At 57.6% G+C, this 17250-nt stretch overlaps 1 protein-coding gene across 1 annotated transcript; it reads left to right on the plus strand.

The window, feature by feature from the left end:
- Nucleotides 1-2363: 2363 nt before the first annotated feature.
- LOC129703850 (peroxisome proliferator-activated receptor gamma coactivator-related protein 1-like) lies at nt 2364-16272 on the plus strand. Its single transcript, XM_055646526.1, has 14 exons — nt 2364-2466; nt 4344-4490; nt 5325-5483; nt 6073-7821; nt 8193-8766; nt 9017-9070; nt 9409-9439; nt 9622-9689; nt 11168-12179; nt 13663-13818; nt 14271-14376; nt 14767-14888; nt 15273-15424; nt 15941-16272. Exons 1-14 carry the CDS (start codon nt 2386-2388, stop codon nt 16042-16044), a joined length of 4515 nt encoding a protein of 1504 aa, XP_055502501.1. The 5' UTR covers nt 2364-2385; the 3' UTR covers nt 16045-16272.
- The last annotated feature ends 978 nt before the right edge of the window (nt 16273-17250 follow it).

A 17250-nucleotide genomic window follows, 5' to 3' on the forward strand; every position in this document is an offset into this window, starting at 1 on the left:
CCCCCCCCCCCCCCCCCCCAATGAGCCAATGAAAATGCCCGGCCAGCAAAGGGGATTAACGAAACTACCTACGGCTACCTCGACTACCAATAACTACATGGTGAACCCACTACCACTGTACCTACGACTACAAAAGTATCGATTTTCTCCATGTCGACCAATTTTTGGTCGCAGAAAAATTTTCAACATGTTGAAAAATTTGTTGCGACCATACTGAGGCCGCGACTAGTTCCCAAAATCGGACTAGTTCCCAGAACTCCTCGCGACCATGAAGGAGACTCGCCAGAGACCACCAGCAAACATGTGGCGATCATGAGGCGAGAGCAGAGTCTCCTGCACTCGCCTAAAAAGTCGCCTAAGTGGGACAGGCCCCATCCTATATCTGTGTGACCAAAACTCAGCACAATAAGTGCAACCTCACCAATGTCTAGTCACAGAAACATGATGTACCAACTTCCAGATTCAATGCCCTGACTGGTTTATTGGAATGGGGAAGTCACAGGGGTACCGTGAGAGGAGTAAGGTTCTCTGCCTTCTCCCCAGGCAGGCAGGAAGGCTCCTGCCCTCTCCCCATAATCCCTGACACCACAGAAGGCAGTGGAGGCCAATTCACTGGACCACACCTGAAGTATTGTGTGCAGTTTTGGTCTCCTAATTTGAGGAAGGACATTCTTGCCATTGACGGAGTGCAGCGTAGGTTCACCAGGTTAATTCCCGGGATGGCGGGACTGACATATGATGAAAGAATGGATCAACCGGGTTTGTATTCTAAGGAATTTAGGATAAGAGGGGACCTTATAGAAACATATAAAATTCTTAAGGGATTGGACAGACTAAATGCAGGAAGAATGTTCCCAATGTTGGGGGAGTCCAGAACCAGGGGTTACAGTTTAAGAATAAGGGTAGGCCATTTAGGACTGAGATGAGAAAAAACCTTTTCATCCAGAGTTGTGAATCTGTGGTATCTCTGCCACAGAAGGCAGTGGAGGCCAATTCACTGGATGTTTTCAAGAGAGAATTAGATTTAGCTCTTAGGGCTAAAGGAATCAAGGGATATGGGGAAATAAACAGGAACTGGGTTCTGATTTTGGATGTTCAGCTATGATCATATTGAATGGTGGTGCTGGCTTTAGGGGCCGAATGTCCTACTCCTGCACCTATTTTCTATGTGTCTATGTAAAGGAATGATGAGGGGCGTGGACAATCCCAAAGGCATATCTAAAAGGGAGCAGAGAGGTAACATTGTCTGAAGAAGGATCTTGACCCGAAATGTCACCCATTCATTCTCTCCAGATATGCTGCCTGCAGTGTCTATCTTCGTTGTAAACCAGCATCTGCAGTTCATTCCTAACATTTTCACGCAGTGTGGTTTAAAGGTATATGGGCCAAATACGGGCAGACACAAATAAATTCATGTGATCGGAACATAATTAGATTAGATTAGATTTTATTTGTTGTCATTTGAACCAAGTTCAAACGAAATTTAGTTTCTGCAGTCATACAAACAAGAAGAACCAAGACACAACACAATCTACACAAACACCCATCACAGCGAATCTCCTCCTCACTGTAATGGAAGGCAAAGTCTTATCTCTCCTCTAGACCATTCGACCCAACAAGTCTACTCCACCATTCAACCATGGCTGACCTATCTCTCCCTCCTAACCCCATTCTCCTGCCTTCTCCCCATAATTTCGAACACGCTGGGTTGTGGGAGTCTGAAGAGTTACTCCAGCATTTTAGACAATAGACAATAGACAACAGATGCAGGAGTAGGCCATTCGGCCCTTCGAACCAGCACCGCCATTCAACGTGATCATGGCTGATCATTCTCAATCAGTACCTCGTTCCTGCCTGCTCCCCATATCCCCTGACTCCGCTATTTATAAGAGCCCTATCTAGCTCTCTCTTGAAAGCATCCAGAGAACCTCCCTCCACGGCCCTCTGAGGCAGAGAATTCCACACACTCACCATTCTCTGTGAGAAAACGTGTTTCCTCGTCTCCGTTCTAAATGGCTTACTCCTTATTCTTAAACTGTGGCCCCTGGTTCTTGGCTCCCCCAACATCGAGAACATGTTTCCTGCCTCTAGCGTGTCCAAGCCCTTAACAATCTTATATGTTTCAATTTTGTGTCTATCTTCGGTGTAAACCAGCTTCTGCAATTGTCTGTGTGTCCCTCCCCCCGTCCCCAGACCACTCCTCTGATGCCAACTTCAAGCTGGGTTGTGCAGCGTGGCCAGCATGGAGGGCCACGACTGCGCAGTGCATGGGGCGGGGCGTGGAGGTGAGTGACGGCCCTTTCCACCAATGGGGGCGGCGGGTGAGGAGAGATGGGCGGGCTCGCCGGCACGGGAAGCGGAAGGCAGAGGCCGGGGTGGCGGCAGATGGCGGCGTGGTGGGCGGCCGCGACCCGGAGCCGCAGCCCAGGCCTGAGCCTCACGGCCGCTGCAGCAGCAGCCCTGTCGGTGAGTGACCGACCGATTGATGGGGCGAGTGTGAGCGGCCCCGGGGTGGAGCAGAGCCGCTCCCCGTCCGCCGGAGCCCCGGAGCCGGCGTGGCCGTGACACGTGTGCGGCCGGAGAAGCGGGGCGGGGCCTGGGAAGCGCCGGGGTCCGTGTCCGGGCCTGGTGGTGGGGGGGTGGGGTCGGTGCTGGGTCCCGGGGGCTGGGAGCCGGGCTGGTGGGTAGTGCCGGGGCCGGAGATGGCGGCTGCGCCCGGGGCCGAGGCCTGTCTGTCCGGGAGCGGCGGCGATGACACGTGGCTGCCGCCGTAGTGGACACCTGGGCCCGCGAGAGGCCAGGCTGCGGCCTGAGGCGGTGTCACCCCGCCGGCTATCCCCTCCACCAGCCTGGGTTGCCCCTCCGACCGGGTGTCTCCCCCCATCCGTCCCGGTATTCTCCCCCCCCCATCCTCTCCGCCCGGGGTACCGCCTCCCCTCCGCCGGGTGTCGCATCACTCAATTGAGGCTGAGCTGCCGTTCTGAGGGCCGGAACACCCCACCGTGGCTGCGTCCGGTGACTGCCCGGCCACTCAGCCCCCTGCCCTGGACCCTCGCTCCAGGCCCTGTTAATCTGGGGCTGAGCGAGTCTCTGCCTTCCCCCTCGCCATGCCATCCTCCAGCCGCTCTCGGGCTTTCCACGTCTCTGTCGCTGGGAAATGTTTCATTGTCCACCCCCGCCCACGGACACCATCATTTACCACAGTCAGCTTCCCTCTCTGCACTCCGTGTAAAAATGCCCGTCCCCTCATAACTGAAGCCTTCCACCCAGCTGATATCATGGAAAAATATTTGGGGTCACCCCTTCAGATTGCACCTAGGACTACCAAATAAGAAAATAAATAATTGCTCATTACTTGCAAAAACTCTGAACCCAGAGTCAGGAACGCAGACTGACTAGGGACAGCAGAATGTATTCCAGAATTACCTCGGGCAGCTTTATTAAGCGGACGTTCAGAAGTGTGTGTCTGCTGTGTGGCGCTTCACGGTTGTGTCCACAGGTGTCTGGGTGCAGCAGTCTAATGCTGGGTTGTCCTGATGGACAGGTTATTGGCAGGAAGGATGAGGTGCCGTCTCTGAGCTGTGGGTGTGGAGAGGGTGAACAGGGAAGTGATCCCAACTAGGTACAGGTTGTCTCTTACATCACTGCCTCCCAAAGACTTTTAGCCTGCTGTTTTGCAAAAAATTATGACATGGTTCAGCTTGTTCAGTAGATCAATGGAATTGTACACTACAGAAACTAGCCTGTCAGCCCAACATGCACATGCCGACCAAGATGACCCATTCACCCCCATCCCACTGCCCACGTTTGGCCTATATTATTTAAAATTTTGCTGTCCATGTACCTGTCCCAAGTGTCTTTTAAATGTTATTATGGTACCTGTCTCAACTACCTCTTCTGGCAGCCCCACCTTCTGGTAAAAAATTCCCTCTCAGATTCCTATTAAATCTTTCCCCTTTCACCTTAAACCACAATTCCCCTACTCTGGCTAAAAGACTCTGTGCATCTACCGAATCTATTCCCTATGTGATTTTATACAATTCTGTAAGATCATGCCTCATCCTCCTGCGTAATTAAAGTCCTCCCCTGCCAAACCTCTCTCGGTAGCTCAGGCCCTTCAGTCCTGGCAAAGTCCCTGTCAATCTTCTCTGCACTCCTTCCAGCTTAACACCATCTCTCCTATAGTGGAGTGACCAAAACTGAACACAATACTCCAACCGTGGCCTCAGTTCTTATAGAACTGTAACATAACATTCTTCTCCACTCAGTACCCTGACCGATGAAGGCTAATGTGCCGAGAGGCTTTTGAACAACTCTTCATTTTGTGTGCTTTGGATTTGCAGGAGCAAGCCAGTGGGGATGGTTACCATGGCCACATACTTCCTGACCTCAGCATCAGCGGGCTGGACACTGGAGGGATTCTGGGAGCTCTTCATGGTTATGCCGATCAGACAATCATCTCCATCATTGAAGACTCGTCACCAGCAGAGGTAGGTCACTCACAACTCTGTCCGTTGTGAATCCTGGGGTACCCTCTCGTCCTGCCACTTCACTCATCCTCGGCTCATGATGCAAATAAGATGTCAGGGAGTTGTTGGTTGATTTTATTTTTGAGGTGCAGCATGGAAACTGGCCCTTGGGCCCACCGAGACCGCGCCGAACAGCGATCACTGGGGAAAATGTACAATTTTACCAAAGCCAATTAACCTACAAACCTGCATGTCTTTGGAGTGTGGGAGGTAAAGTGAGCACCCGGAGAAAACCCACGCGGTCATGGGGAGAACGTACAAGCTCTATACAGACAGCACCCGTAGTCAGGATTGAACCTAGGTCTGTGGTGCTGTAAGGCAGTAGCTATACCGCTGCGCCACCGTGCCGCGTTGGTGTCTGGTATTCTCCGAGCGCTGTGAGATTCCAGGGTTTAGAGTTTCCGATGTTTGGACTTCTAGCTACTCATTCGTCCACCGAGTCCGTGCTTCCCAAATGATCTGCGTAGCCATGAGTGGCCGTTACTAGGGTGTGGAGCTGGAGCGGGGAGCACGGGGTGGGTGTACATCATGTATGTTTGGATGTATGTAAACTTGCAGCGCAACGGCGATAGGAATGGCTGCTCGGGGTGGGGTATGTCAGTGTTGTACCCCACAACCCATATCAGAGTGGGGTACCCCCCATCAGATGGGGTACATCAGTGTGAACCCACACCCCACATCAGGGTGGGTTTGAGCGGTGTCCGTGGGGGCGAGCGGTGAGGGAGGCGGTGAACCTCGCGTGCATCAATAACCTACTTCCTGGCGTGTCACCTAATGGAGCTGCTTTGTTGACAGAGTAAGTCTTCGCTGGACGAGGAGAGTGAAGCGACGTTACTGACGGCCCTGACCGAGATACTGGACACGGTCGATGATGAGAATCCCTCACCCTTTGACACGCTCCCCGACACCCAGTTATTCTCCTCGCAGAAGGATACGACCGACAGTCTGCTGGGGGTGAGAGGGGCAGGGCCTGCACCGGGTTACCTCTGGCGACTGTTAACCATGCAGACGTATGCATTGGTGTGACCTCCGACTAGCCGGCCCATTGCCCTTGTGATTCCCTCCTCCAACCCTCTCCCTTCCCCCCGCCTCCACATCACCACATTGTTGCCACCCGCTGTTCCCTCTCATCCCCTTCCCTCCGCCCCTCCCCTCAACACTGCCACTGCCCACTCTCCCCTCCCCCCCCCCCCTCCCCTCCCCCGGCCCCCACACCACCAAACATTTGCCACCCTTCTCTGCCCTGTCTATCCACACCATCACCGCCTGCTCTCCCCTCCCCCCCCCCACACACTTTTTTTAATCTAAAAATAATGTATTCAATTATTTACAATAATATGTACATTACCAAATAATCCATAACGACACCCACCACCATAATACGTCGAAGAAATATTCTTCAATATCAAATATACTATTAAACAACTATTTCCCCATCCTTATAGAGGATGCACTTCTCACCGCCCCTCCACCCTGTTGCCTCCCCCCCCCCCCCCCCCCCCCGTCCCACGCTCCGTCACATCACCTGCTTCTGTTGCCACAGGTCGGGAGACACTCGTGGGCCTCGTTCCCAGATGCAGCCAAGGATCTCTTCACCTGCCTGGACCCGGCCGTTCCCCGGGGACTGTCCAGGTGTTCGGAGAGGACCATCAGAAGCAGCTTTGGGCAGGAGAGTTCACCGCATGATGCCGGCGATGCGGAGGGCAGCCTTGACGCCAGCCAGCCGGCCGGTGCCAGCCTGGGTCCACAGCCGGACGACATGGACGCCAGCATGGAGCCAGAGGCAGAGCTAGACGGAGTGGGGCTGGAGGACGACGCAGGGCTGATGTTTGACCAGGGCTCGCCGTGTGTGATCAATGTCGGGAACGTCTCACTTCCAGAGCTGGTCCGGTACGTGCACCCGTACTGCCTGCCCGCCGAGCACCACACCTTCCAGCTGGACGTCCAGATCGTGCAGGAGGACGAGGAGCTGGAAACGGGCCGAGCGGCCATCCTGTGTGAGGGCCAGGAGGTTGACGCAGTGCCCCTGGTGGCTGGAGGACTGGCCCCAGAGACTCTGCCTGGACTCCATGGGGTTGGGACTGTGGTGGAGACGGGATCTGGCACACCCTTGGGCCTGAGCATCGTGCCTGCGTCCCCCCAGCAGGGAGATGCCCCGGTGAGGAGGAGGAGGGGGCGGCCGAGGAAGGTGGCCGGTCTAGCGAGAGTCGGGGAGACGCGGGGCCCAGCCACTGCCCCGCTGACCCGGTCAGCACGCCGGGCACAGCTCCTGGTCACTGCGGGGGAGGGTCCTGCACGTGGCCGCCTGCAGACCGAACCACCCCCTCACACAGCACAGGGAGGGCCAAGCAGGGGCCGGACCCTGAGCCGGGGAAGGGGCAGACGGGGGGTGACGAGCAGGAGACCCCCAGGGGCCGGAACCCCTCCCCAGAGCGGGTCTGGAGCGGGTGACCCCAGCCCCTGCAAGGGGGCAGTGGTCGTAGCCGAGCCTCTGCCTGCCCAAGAGGTCCAACCCGCCTCCCCTGCCTTACAGCCCCCTCCCACATCAGAGCCCCCTCCCACATCAGACCCCCTTCCCACAGACCCCTCCACAGCCCTACAACCCCCTCCCACCTCAGACCCCCTGGCCTCCGCTGAGGCCCCACAGGAGCTGTCCCCCACCCTGGAGGAGGCAGAGCGTTCAGCAGTCACACCGACCCCCAGCCTGGACCCCCCTCCCGGGGTCGCCACACCAGCATTGTCTCCGGCCGCTGCCGTTGCCGCACCCAGGCCGATCGCCCAACCGCCCGCAGCACCACCCAGCGGAGAGCACCGGCAACGTCCCATCAGCCTGCAACAGTACCGGCAGCGGCTGCAGCAGAGGCAGCAAGGGGAGGATTCCCGGGTCCCGCGGACCGGCTCGCGTCCCCCCGCCCATGCTTGGCCCGTCGTGCCGATCCACTCCATCGTCCAGGGCGAGCTCAGCATCCTGCCGCTGGACAGTGTGGTGGCTGGAGACCGGTCAATCCCCCCGGCCTCACGCCAGGGCTCCGGCCCAGCGCTGGCCTGGGGCCAGACCCCCACCCTGACTACACCAGCGACACGCCACATCCGCCCCACCCATCCCCATTGCCAGCCCCCTGCTGTCACCTGTCCCCATCCTGCCCCCACCACAGCTGTACTGCCCATCCACACCTTGCCTCCATCTCCACCTCACACCCCAGTCCACTCCAGTCGAGTCATGGCGACTTCTCTGGAACTTTCCCCAGCCCTCACCCACCCCGCTCCCGCACTCCCTTTCCCCACCCCACTCTCCCCCCACCCCGCCCTCTCCCCCATCCCCCTCTCTCCCCCATCCCCCCTCCCGCCCTCACTCTCCCCTACCCCCCCACTTCCCCATCCCCCTCTCCATCCCCCCCCCCACTACCCTCCCGCCCTCTCTCCCCCCCACCCCGCTCTCCCCCCCCCCCCTCTCTCCCCCACCCCACTCTCCCACTACCCTGCACTCCCCCATCCCCCTCTCCCCCACCACCCTCCCGCCCTCTCTCTCCCTCACCTCGCTCTCCCCCACCCCACTCTCCCCTACCCTGCACTCCCCCATCCCCCTCTCCCCCACCACCCCCCCGCCCTCTCTCTCCCCCTCACCTTGCTCTCCCCCACCCCACTCTCCCCTACCCTGCCCCCCCCCACCTCGCTCTCCCCCACCCCGCTCCACCACACCCCACTCTACCACCCCCCTCTCCTCCACCCCGCCCTCCCTCTTCCCCACCCTGCCCCTGCTCTTTGCCACCTTGCTACCTCCACACCGCTCCCCTACTCCACCCCAACTCACACCCCCTTCCCAACCCAGTCCCTGCCCTGCCCCTCCCCCGCCCTGTTCCCCACCCTGCCCCCACCCTCTCCTACCCAACCACTGCTCTGCCCCGTCCCCACCCACCCCCTACCCCTGGGTGTCTTGGTCACCCGCTCGCTGCCCGCAGCCCCCCTGTGGGAACCTCCCCTCGGCCCCTGGGCCCAGCGGTGCCGGTCCCTCCCTCAGGGGTGCTGCCCCCTCCTGCTCTGGGGGGCAGACGGAGCCTCCCGACCCAGGCTGACCCCATCCCGGCTCCCAGAGGGCCCGCCCCGAGCCTCGGCCCAAAGGCCCAGCCACCCCGACCCACAACAACGCAGCAGCGGTGCAGCAGGGCGGCTGCAAGGGATCCCGGCCGGAGCAGAGCTGCAGCCGTGCAGAGGATCGCAGCTATGAGCGGCGTTGAAGGTGAGGCGTGGCGAAGGAATGAGGAGTGGTTGGAGGGGAGAGGAGTTCAGGGGACGCGGTGACATGGGTGGGACAGATTTGGAGGAAGGGGGTGGGGCAGAGACACGGGTGGGACCCGTATGGGGGGAGGGTGGGAATGAGGGAAGACCGCATCTGCGCCTGTTGGCTGGTGACAAGTGTGAGTGGTGGCCCTCTGTGGGGAGGGGGTTAATCCATAGTCACTGACGGTTCCTCCCTCTCCCCCACACAGGTATAGAGGCTGCAGACCTGATGAGTCTGTTGGAACAGTTTGAAGTAACCGAGGGTGAGGAGCTTCGTCTGTCGCCGGGGGTGGGGTCACCGGGCAGGATGAGGGGAGTGGATCAGGTGGGAGGCGAGTGGTGTTGAATGGGTTGGGGACAGTGGTGAGCTGGAGGGGAAGGGCTGGTGGGGTTTGGCAGTGGTCAGGGGAGGGGGTCGTGTGGAATGGGCGGGTGGGGGTCACCGTGCAGGATGAGGAGGGTGGGGGAGCACTGTTTGTGCACTGGGCAGCAGTTGGTAGGTGGGATGGAGCAGGTGACAGTGGGTCAGATGGGGGTGGGGTGAGCAGCAGCTGGGGCCAACCGCCGGCTGGTGGTCTAATGCCTCTTGTCTTGTTTCTAGTGAGAAAGGAGCCGTCCGTATTGATTACCGGGTGAGTGAGAGGAGGGGGCTGGTCTCGGGAGTCGGGGGGGGGGGGGGGGGGTGGGGTGACTGACTGGGGACAGTGTGCAGGGGGTGCATGGAGCATGACTGGTGGGTGTGAGGGGGTGGTTGAGGGGCGGTTGAGGGGCCGGCAGGCAAGTGGTTGATTTTTAACTCTCTGTGTCTCCGCAGGACGGAGCCGGCGGCCGGGCGAAGATTCGCGGATCAGGTGTTTGGGGCAGAACTGGCGAGCACAGCCGGTGAGTCTAGGGTCTCCGGGCGGGGGTGGGTGTGGTTTTCTCGGGGAGGGAGCACTTGGGGGATAGGACGGTGGGAGTCTCCCTCAGAGTGGGGGAAGGAAAGGTTTTAATGCGTGGGTGTAATTGTAGCTGGAGGTCTGTGACTGGTGGAGTTCTGCAGGCATCTGTGCTGGTACCACTGCTGTACTCTGCAGACTGCTATATTAACATATTTTGTGCTGCAGCAATCTCATTGTTCCATTTCAGAACATATGACAATCAAAAACACTCTTGACTCTTATTTGTGATATAAATGACCTAGATGTAAATATAGGCAGACTGGTTAGTGCGTTTGCAGATGATGCCAAGATCGCTGGGCTCGCGGACTGTAAGGAAGGCTGTCAAATATACAGCAGGATATAGACATCAATGGAGAAATAATGGATGGAAGCATGTGTGAGGTATTGCACATAGGGAGGCTGTTTGTAAGGGGAAAGTGTACAATTAATGACTCTTGGCAGCATTGATGTGCAGAGGGGTCTTAGGGCCTAAGTCCATAACTCTCTGAAAGTGGCATAGAGTGATAATGCTAAAGAAGGCATATGGTATGCTATGTGGAGGAAGGAACTGCAGACGCTGGTTTACACTGAAGCTTGACACAAAATGCTGGAGTAACTCAGCGGACAGGCAGGATCTCCGGAGAGAAGGAATGGGTAACGTTTTGGGTCTAGACACTTCTTCAGACTAAACTCTTCCAACCCAGTCGAATCTCCTCAACACTCTCTCCAGTTTCACTTTTTTGGAAAGATGGCCAAGAGGTTTGATGGAGGCACGAGGGGAGACCTTGTCTACATGGCCTTTGACCTGGTCCTGTATGGGCACCATGTTATGGGAAAGATATTGTCAAGCTTGAAAGGGTTCAGAAGAGATTTACGAGGATGTTGCCAGGACTAGAGGGTGTGAGCTATAGCGAGAAGTCGAGTAGGCTAGGTCTCTATTCCATGGAGTGCAGGAGGATGAGGGGAGATCTTATAGAGGTATACAAAATCATGAGAGGAATAGATTGGGTAGATGTCTTTTACCCAGAGTAGGGGAATCGAGGATCAGAGAACATAGGTTCAAGGTGAAGGGGAAAAGGTGAATCCGAGGGGTAACTTTTTCACACAAAGGATAGGTGGTGCATGGAACAAGCTGCCAGAGGAGGTAGTTGAAGCTGGGACTATCCCATCGTTTAAGAAACAGTTGGATATGTACATGGATAGGACATGTTTGGAGGGTTATGGACCAAGCGCAGGCAAGTGGAACTAGGGACGATGGGACGTTGTTGGCCGGTGTGGGCGAGTTGGGCCGAAGGACCTGTTTCCACACTCTATATGACTATGACATGGATATGTAGGGGACGGAGGGATATTAGATTAACATGGTATCATTGTGGGATGAAGGGCCTGCTCCCGTGCTGTTCTACAAACGTGAGGTCTGACGGCCGTGTGTGTTTGCAGGTCTGACCCCTCCGGCCACTCCCCCTCACCAGTACTGGATATCGCCATCGCCGGCCGTCACCGCCGGAGACGCTCACCCCGGGGGAAGCGCTGAGATCGCCCCGGCCTCTCCTCCACCGCTCGGATGGCTGCTCCAACCAGCCAAGTGTGAGGGACCGCCCACCCCGCCCTCTGACCCCAGGAGCTCACCCACCTCGCCCTATGACACCAGAACCAAGCCCACCCTGCCCTCTGACCCCAGGAGTTCGCCCACTGACCCCAGAACCAAGCCCATCTTGCCCTCTGACCCCGGAACCAAGCCCATCCTAACTTCTGATTCTAGAAACAAGCCTAACCTGCCCTCTGACGCCAGGATCATGCCCTCCTACCCCAAGCCCTCACCCACTTTGCCCTGTGATCCCATTGCTTCACTCACCTTGCCCTCTGACCCCAGGACCTCACCCATCCCATCCCCTGACCCCAGGACCTCGTCCAGCATGCCCCATGACCCCAGAACTCCGCCCTCTGACCTCAGGTTTCCGCCTTCTGACCCCAGGCTCGTTCCCACACCCGCCCCTTGCGTTGACCACGAGTACTGCTTGCCCGCAAGTGTCCGCAAGACCCTGCCCCCCTCCTCCCTTCCCCCAACATCCCTGCCTCCCTCTGCCCTGCCCGACTTGGGCTGCCGCTGGAATGTGAGGCGGCAGCATGGCATCACTATTAAGCCCATCACCCTGCTGAGCCGCCGAGCCACCGAGGCCTCAGACCGGGCCATGACTGCGGAGGCACCCTCTTCACGAGGGCCTGCCTCGGGACCGGCGGCCAGAGTGGATACCACCCCCTGCTCGCGCCTGGACGCTAGCCCCTTCCCACCCGGCAGTGCCCAGCACGGACAGAAAACCTCATTGGAATCCCCGCGGCACTCCCCGCAGACCCACGTCTCCCCCTGCTACAGCCGGGACTGCTCCACGTCCTCCAGCTCGGGCTCCTCGTCACGCTCGCGTTCACGGTCACCAGCACAGAAGAGGAGACGGTAAGGCACCCCCTCTTTCAGTTATTAACAGGAACTGGGGCAAGGAAATGACTTTGGGGTGTGTTGGCGCGGTCATGCATGTGATTGGGTCCCATGGTCTTCGCTTAGTGATGCGTGTTGTTGTTGGCTTGGTCGTGCGTGTCATTGTGTCATGGTCTTGGCGTGATCGTGTGTGATTGGGTCTCGTGGCCGTGGTGTGTTGACGTGATCGTGCATGCGTGTGATTGGGTCTCATGGCCTTGGCGTGTTGGGATGAGCGCACGTGTGATTCCATCACATGATCTTGGCGTGTTTGCGTGAACATGCATGTCATTGTGCCCTACCAGGGCATTCTCTTTAGCCTGAGTCAGATCACATAGAGACAGGCCCATAAGCCAATCTCATCCATGCCGACCAAGATTAGGTTCAGGTTTGGGTTTACTATTGTCATTTGTACCAAGGTACATCGTGAAACATTTTTGCACGCTATAGATCAATACAATCAAGTCAAGCTCAAGTACAATAGGTAGAGCAAAGGGGAAGATACAGAGTGCAGAATATGGTTATCACCAAGTTCTGTTGGCAAAGTCCAATGTCTGAAATGGGGTAGTGAATCGGACAGTACCCGAGCTTATGGAAGGACCGTTCACCCAAGGCTGATAACGGAGGGAAGAAGCTGTCCCTGAGTCTGGTGGTGCATTCCTTCAAGCTTCTGCACCATCTGCCGGACGGGAGCAGGGAGAAGAAGGCGTGACCGGGGTTGGACAAGACTTTGATTATGTTGACTGCATTTCTGAGGCAGCGTGTAGTGTAGATGGAGAAGATGGTGGAGAGTCTGGTCCGTGTAGAAGTTTGAAGAGTCTTTGAAGACATGCAGATTTTCCTTGGTTTCCCCAGAAGTAAAGGCGTTGCTGTGACCAATTATGAGCTTGTCCCACTTTCCCATTTTCACTCTCCTTTCTTGTCCGTTTACCTGTCTAAATACTTGTTAAATGTCATTGTACGCAACTGCAGCTTCCTCTGGTAGCTCATTCTGTACATCCACCACCCAATGTGTGGAAAAAATTGCCCCTCAGCAGTTTTTAAAATCCTTCCCCTCTCACCTTAAACCTGCACTATATGGTTTTAGACTGCTCGTTTGATAAAAGATTGTGACCATCCACCCCATCTCCACCCTCATGATCTCATGTTCTGCTCACAGTCTCCAAATCTGAATAGCCCCTCCGTTCCCTCCTAACCCTCACCTTCTGACTCCTTCCACTACGCCAATTTTATATCCAATTGGGTAGTTCTCATGATCTGCGGGGTCGTGGAGGGGGTGGGGGTAGGCGGATGAGGGGCAGGAAGGGGGAGTGAGAGGCGGGGGGGGGGGGTGTGTAAGGGACGGGGAGGGGGGAATTGAGGTGCAGACGCAGGTACTATTGGGGCTGTGAGGGGGGGGGGGGTGGTTAGGGGGTTACTGGGGGTGTGAGGCCTCACCCGTGCCCCGTCGCCCTCTCAACAGATACTGCAGGAGACGTTCACGACATTCCCGGCCCAGCTCCCGGTCCGATTCCCGGTCGAGTTCCCGATCCCGCTCGTACTCCCGATCCAGCTCCCGGTCCACATCTGCATCCAGGTCCAGGTCCAGGTCTCCACAGAGTTGCAGTGTCCGCATGAGGTGAGGGGGAGAAACGGGTGGTGGGGGAAGGGGGAGAGTCAGGGTGCGACTGTTTCTGGGAGAATGGAATGTCCGTGGTGGGTGCAGACATATCTGGGGCGTGGGGGGACGTGATTGTGAAGGGTGGTCCTGTTACTGGGTGGGTGACTGAGGTAGTGGGGAGTCGGGGTAAACTGTTTCTGAGAGGGTGGGTGAAGGGTGCCGCCGTTTTTGGGGCGGCGAGGGAGAAGGGTGGACCTGTTTGTCGGAGGGTGGGGCGGGGGGGGGTGGGGGGGGGGAGTCAGGATGAACCTGTTTCTTGGGGCGTTGCCAGGATCTAGCCCGTCCCCGGCGGTCAGTGGGCTCCGAGCTGGAAGGGGTGAGGGGTCGATACAAGGGTGGGGTTCGGTGCGGAGGTTACCGGAGCCAGTCACCGCAGGCCAGTTATCGGGGTAACCCTGTGTCTCCTGCAGTTACTTCGAGCAGCTGGAGCCGTTCGAGGAGCCCAGGCACCGGTACCGGACGTCGCGGCACCAGGCAGTGGAGCACAAGATCAGCCGCAGCCGGGAGCTCGCCATCGTAAGCACAGCACAATCCCACTTGTCCTACCGCCCTGCCCCCCCCCCCCCCCCCCCCCCACGCTGGACCCCGACCACCGCCCCACGCTTAGAGGGGTATTGGTCAAACCAGTTTAGGTTGGACGGTGGGGCCAAACGGCCTGTGTCCGTGCTGCGTGACTCTTACTGTGGTCACCCATGGGAGCCCGGTCCTGATTGTGCCCTAGGTTGCCCTGACTGGAATCGGTGCACCCCCCTTGTCTCAGGGTGGCGAGGGCCGATGGGAGGAGATGTCGTTGGGGGGGGGGGGGGGGGGTGGGACTTTCTCGGCTTGCTGTGGGTGGGGGTGGGGACCTGTCCCGGGGTGGGGGTGAAGGTGGGTTTTCCAGTCACGGGCCGTCTGTGCCAACAGGAGGAGCGACGGGTGGTGTACGTGGGGAAGATCCGTAACGGCATGAAACGCGAGGAGCTGCGGCGAAGATTCGAGGTGTTTGGAGAAATTGAGGATTGCAACATTTACTTCAGAACGCAGGGGTGAGCACGTTTCCCCCCTCTCCCCCTCCTCACCCCCCGCCCTCACTCACCCTCCCCTCCCTGCCCCCACTCCCCCTCCCCACACCCCTCTCCCCCTTTACTTCAGAACGCAGGGGTGAGTACGTAGCACCCTCTCCCCCACCACCACCCCGGCCCACTCCTACTCCACGTCTTTTCCTGCCCATTCATCCTCTCATCCTCCACCTGGTGCCTCTTCCAGTGTCTCCCACTCTCCCACTGCTCCCCTCTACCTGCACGCCTCCTGCTCACCTGTCCGTTTGGGCCTCTCCCCTGCACCCCCACTCCTGCTCCATCCCTGTCCTCTGCTCCTCCTCCCCCCCCCCCCCCCCCCCCCCCCCGTGCTAACAGGTGTTGCCTCTGCAGGGACAACTACGGATTTGTCACGTTCCGCTACACCTGCGACGCCTTTGCGGCTATAGAGAACGGGCAGACGGTGCGACGGCCCGACGAGATGCCCTTCGACCTCTGCTTCGGTGGCCGGCGGCAATTCTGTAAAACCAATTATGCCGACTTAGGTGAGTCGGGGGCATCAGTTTACAGCCACAGGCCCACAGTGGCCAGGCAGGGGGGGTGAGACGATGACGCTGTACAGTTTTTTTACCAAACATAAATTTAATCAATTAAGAACACACCCAAATACTAAATTACCATATATTCTTAAATATCCCCAAATACCAAATATACTAAATATCAAATGTCTATATTACACACCTGGTCCAGGATGCATTCAACCCTCTGCTGTGCCCAGAGGTCCCATAAATCCCCCCCATGGTGCCCGTAGACACCACATGTTCCTTATCAAGGGGCACCCGGGCACAGACATAACCCTGGACTAACAGCCGCCTCGGGCTGGCGCCGATGTCTGGTACTCTCCCCTCCCTAATCCAGCTGTCTCAGGGTATTGCTGCTGTCCCCTCCCTTCTTCCCCTCCTTCCTTGTCTCCCCTCTCTCTCTCTCCCCCCTCCCCCCCCCTCCTCTCCCTCCACCAGTTAGTGTACTGCCTGTAACTTTTTCTTTTTTTTCCCTTGCAGACTCTAATCACAGTGAAGTCGGTCCCTATTCAAGCAAAAGCAAGTTCGAATCTTTAGACTTCGACACTTTACTGAAGCAGGCGAAGCGGAGCGCGCGGAGGTGACAGGAGTTCCCGCGGTGGGAGAGGAGGAGTGGAGGGGTGGGTGGTCTGTGACTGCCTGCCTCTCTGTGTCATGCTGCTACTGAAGAGAATGCCATTGATGGACTCTGCGTTGCTCTGCTCTGTCGCCCCGATAGTGACTCGCCTCCGGGAGCGGGACAGTGAGCACGGAGTGAGAGAGAAGAAACCCACTTTTAAATAAAATAAAATAAAATACCACACGTAACAAAAGCTGCTGGTGACTGGGGAGAGAGATGGTGGGGCGGAGGAGGGGCATCGGGCCTGGGGGAGTGGGACGCGGGTAGAGACTAGGGAGGGGGGGGGCCACTGGGGAAGGGAGAGGGGGACTCTGGGAGAAGAGGGGGTGGAGACTGAGCCACTGATCCTGGCAGCGCTGAAGAAGAGCCCGGCCCGGCGTTGGATTAAAGACGATCGTCGAGTTCACAGTTACATTGTGTGACCGACCCCGTGGCTGGTTTACTGTTCACAGGAGCATTTACAGACAGGTGGACACAAAATGCTGGAAGTAACTCAGTGGGACTGGCAGCAACTCCCCCGACAGAGAGAGGAAATGGGTGACATTTAGAGTCAAGACCCATCTTTCGACCCAAAAGTCCCCCCCATTCCTTTTTTTTCCAGAGATCGAGGAGAGGCGTATGCGTGGAGCGATTCCAGCCGAGCTCACCCCCGCTCCGTCGGAATTGCTCATAGCATACTCTATAGGCTGCTCCTGCACACTGCACTTCCTCGCCCTTGTCTTTCGTCCGGACACGCTCTGGCAGTCCGTGTTACCACCTGATGGCGGGAGTGGTCCTCAGTGGAGGTCTCTCTATAAGGGAGTCCTCCTCTTTTACATCGGGGACCTGGGGTGGAGAGTGTTGCACATGACTGTGGCCTGTAACAGATACTTGAGCTGGTTCATGGACTCGCCAGCCGCCTGTCACTTCTGGGGTGAGTAAGAGACCGTGTTCCATTTGTACATGCAGTGTGAGAGGTTGCAGCCCCTGTTCGAATATCTGAAGGGGCTGTTCCTCAAGACTTGGCTACATTTTCGCCCCACACTCCTGATATTTGGGCGCCCGGTACAGAGGGGAGAAGGTCGGGAGGGGGAATCTCCCTGTCCGTCTGCTCCTGGGCCTGGCCAAGATGGCCATTCGGGTTGTCGACGGCCACACCAGGCCTCTACGTCCATGTCCACGGGGACTTTGG

This window comes from Leucoraja erinacea, chromosome 15 (assembly GCF_028641065.1).
Source record: "Leucoraja erinacea ecotype New England chromosome 15, Leri_hhj_1, whole genome shotgun sequence".
NCBI lineage: Eukaryota > Metazoa > Chordata > Chondrichthyes > Rajiformes > Rajidae > Leucoraja > Leucoraja erinaceus.

What these genes read in the sequence shown, in the direction of transcription:
- LOC129703850 (XM_055646526.1), top strand. Translation starts at nt 2,386, where the DNA reads ATGGCGGCGTGGTGGGCGGCCGCGACCCGGAGCCGCAGCCCAGGCCTG. An exon ending in AAGACTCGTCACCAGCAGAG is followed by an intron (nt 4,491 to 5,324) that starts GTAGGTCACTCA and finishes CTTTGTTGACAG; the next exon opens with AGTAAGTCTTCGCTGGACGA. An exon ending in AGCTATGAGCGGCGTTGAAG is followed by an intron (nt 8,767 to 9,016) that starts GTGAGGCGTGGC and finishes TCCCCCACACAG; the next exon opens with GTATAGAGGCTGCAGACCTG.